The following is a 2,861-nucleotide window of genomic DNA, read 5'->3' on the forward strand; positions in this document are numbered from 1 at the left end:
CCCCTTCCATGTTCTTGTTGAGCTCGTCGGCCACCAGGCCGCCGCCGTTGTCGTAGAGAAACATGACGGTGGGCTCGATCCAGCGGGGGTGGAGGAGCACGGAGGCTGTCATAGCCCGAGCCGCATGGAGAAGACCCCAGTGGCGCTGTTTTAAAAAGCCCCCAAGAAGTGAAGAGCGCGCGGCGCAGGGTCGGGGCCGGAGCGAGGGGGGCGGATCGCGCCCCGCGGGATCGCGCCAGGCGGCCGCCCATTGGCCCGCCCCCACCCCCCCGCTCCGCCCACGGCGTATGCAAAGCAGGCGGCTCCAACCCGGGCTCTGCGCCGTGCACCCGCCGTCCCCGCCGCCGCCCGCGCAGTCCCCAGCGCCAGCTCCGGGGACATTCACCCAGGGGAGAGGCGGGGGACGCGGGCGGGTGGGGCAGAGAAGCAAGGGCGGCCTCCTCCTAACCGTCATTCTCCTTCCCCGCATCCCAGTGGGGCCCAGAGCCGCGCAACTAGGCGGGGAGGGGGACGTGGGCGCACGGTTGGGTTGAGACCCGAGGCGGTGGGGACAGGTCAGGTAAATCTGCCAGCCGCCGGGGATGGGAGAGTGGCGAGGACGGGGCCTAGACCAGGCTGAAGTGTTTCTTGGGGCCTCCCGGGCCGTTTTCTTTCCAGGTATCCGCACGTCTTTCTGCAGCGAGACCCCAGAGCAGACACCGGCGCGATCGACTTCGACAGCGTCGCAATTTGGGTCTCTCTCCAGAACAGTTGTGGGACGCTTGCTGCTTGTCGGTTCTTGCAAATGCACCTCGCTCATGGGTCCCAGGACATTGCTCTGCAAAGCTTGGACTGTATTTAGGTGCCCCCTCCCTTTCCCTGTCCACAGTGTTCGAGGACAATTTTATGCACTCGCTCTCAGGACCCTAGGTTCAGAACGACCCATCCCAGCCACACAGACGCACACACTCACATACATACACACACACACAGCCTGTTGTTCCTCACTCTGACCCGGTAACAACTCTTGCTCCTCCTCCAGAGACTTTGAGATGGGGAGAGCGATTCGTTTGCACGATTCCCCCCACACTTGGCGCCAACATCTCCAGCAGGGCTGGCCCGTCCTAGAAGGGGCTTAAGAAGAACAGGCCCCAGACGGGTCACTGGCGAGATTCGAGCTCCCTTTTGGGGCCTAACACGGCTTCCCAGAACCTGCTCCGAAGCTGACTCTCCCAGCACCTGGGCACCCGCTGTCTCTCTCCGCTTAGGGTCGGGGCCAAGGGACTCTTTGGAGCCACTTCATCGCCTTCCTCCCAAGCCGGACTAGGGTGAGCACTGTCTCCAGCCACTGAGGATCCCGGGACCTCCTCCACCCAAGAACCAGCCTGAGGCACCTTTCCCCTGCCTGGGAAATACGATCCTTCCTTCCCTGAGAGCCTGGTGGGGTGGTGGTGCTGGAAGGGCCAAGCACGACCCCTCTTGTGCCACATTCCCAATGAGGGATTCGGGGTCCTGCAGCTTTGATGCTACATACTTGCATTTCCGATTTCAGCGGCTCTGAACTGGTCAGATGCCCAGAAGGGGAACATACGTTCAAAGTGAAAGTGGGTGTATTCCGCGGGAACATCGAGCTTGGGAAGAGGCGCTGGGTTCCCGTCCACCCCAGGAGGGCCCTGAGCAGCCAGGCTTGAACCTACCCTCTCATCTCAGCTTGCAAACTCGGCCCTAAGTTCAGGGTATCAGGCATGCCCCTATCCCCGAGCTTCTAAGGCCCCTGGGCCTCCTGCAGGGTCCGGATCAACGGCTAGGCTCTGGCGCTTATCTGCCCTGATCCCGGGGTTTGCCGGGACCAATGTAAGTGTTGTCTGTTAAAACCCTCCACTCCATCCTCCCCTCCCCCACCCCCAGTGTACCCTTTTCCTCCTGCCTTTTTAGCAGGTCCCGGTAAATATTGATTTGCCCCCAGTTTACCTCCTCTCCGACTGGCCCTTTGCAGACTAAGAAACTGGCCTCAGTAGGGACCTGATTTTCGCGTTACTTTCCGCTCGCTTGCCTCCCTTCCCGCCGCCAAGTGGCATTGTAAAAGTCAGGGCGACAAAGAGACAGAGTAGGGTTCGAGGCTCCAGTTCCTGGGGCCTTGAGGGCTGTTTTACATACGGGTCAGACACGGCTGGAGGCCAAGGTCAAGTTGAAAGTTGCAGTCTAGCCAGCGTGAGAACTGCCATGCAAACCTGGAGACCCAGGCAGCTTCGAAAGACCCACCGCCTGCCTCCCAGCACTCTTGATTCCCTTTTCCTTGGGAATTCTCCTTTCTGGCTCCGTTTGGCTACCCAGCGTTTTTGCTGCCTTCATGGATGTTTTGGGGCGGTGTTAACCGACTCTTCTTTTCTGCCTCTGCCCTGCTCTCCACCGGGCTTCCAGCGTCTTCTGTTTTCCGTTCAGAGCCGGAAAAACGAAAACACAGCCCGGGAAGCCCCCATCAGCCAGCACCCAGGCCAGCTCACCTCTGGCCTGGGCGCAGCTGCCCTCCACCTCCCCACTTCACGGGTGACGGAGCCCCACATGCGAGGAAGGGCCCCAGCTCCACAGTCTGCCAAAGTCGACTGGGTCCGTCCACACCAAAAATGGTGAGACAAGATTGCATCTTGTCCGCTGAGGAGCCACAAGCAGGTTTGTCTGGGAGGGATGGTGCTGGGGGAAGGCTTTGGGCTGCATCTCAAGTTGGGATTTGCTCCCTAAACTTGGTGCTGCCACCAAGGAAGAGCTTAAAGTCTGAATTATTGAGCTTTGTGGCAGATCTTTAGTGATCAAATTATCTGAATGTTTTCTTACTTCCCCACATCTTCTCGTCATTGCTTTTTAAACTCTCAAGAAGTAGTAAC

The 2,861-nt window shown here is 59.6% G+C and overlaps 1 protein-coding gene across 1 annotated transcript in view; it reads right to left on the reverse strand.

Annotated features, from left to right (window-relative positions):
* The window catches only part of HOXA13 (homeobox A13), a 1,816-nt gene extending 1,704 nt beyond the window's left edge, over positions 1–112 (reverse strand). The window contains exon 1 of the mRNA XM_004377516.1: positions 1–112. Within this exon, the coding sequence (XP_004377573.1) occupies positions 1–112 (112 nt within the window).
* Between the last annotated feature and the right edge of the window lie 2,749 nt (positions 113–2,861).

The sequence above is a fragment of the Trichechus manatus genome, unplaced genomic scaffold (assembly GCF_000243295.1).
Source record: "Trichechus manatus latirostris isolate Lorelei unplaced genomic scaffold, TriManLat1.0 scaffold00050, whole genome shotgun sequence".
Classification (NCBI taxonomy): domain Eukaryota; kingdom Metazoa; phylum Chordata; class Mammalia; order Sirenia; family Trichechidae; genus Trichechus; species Trichechus manatus.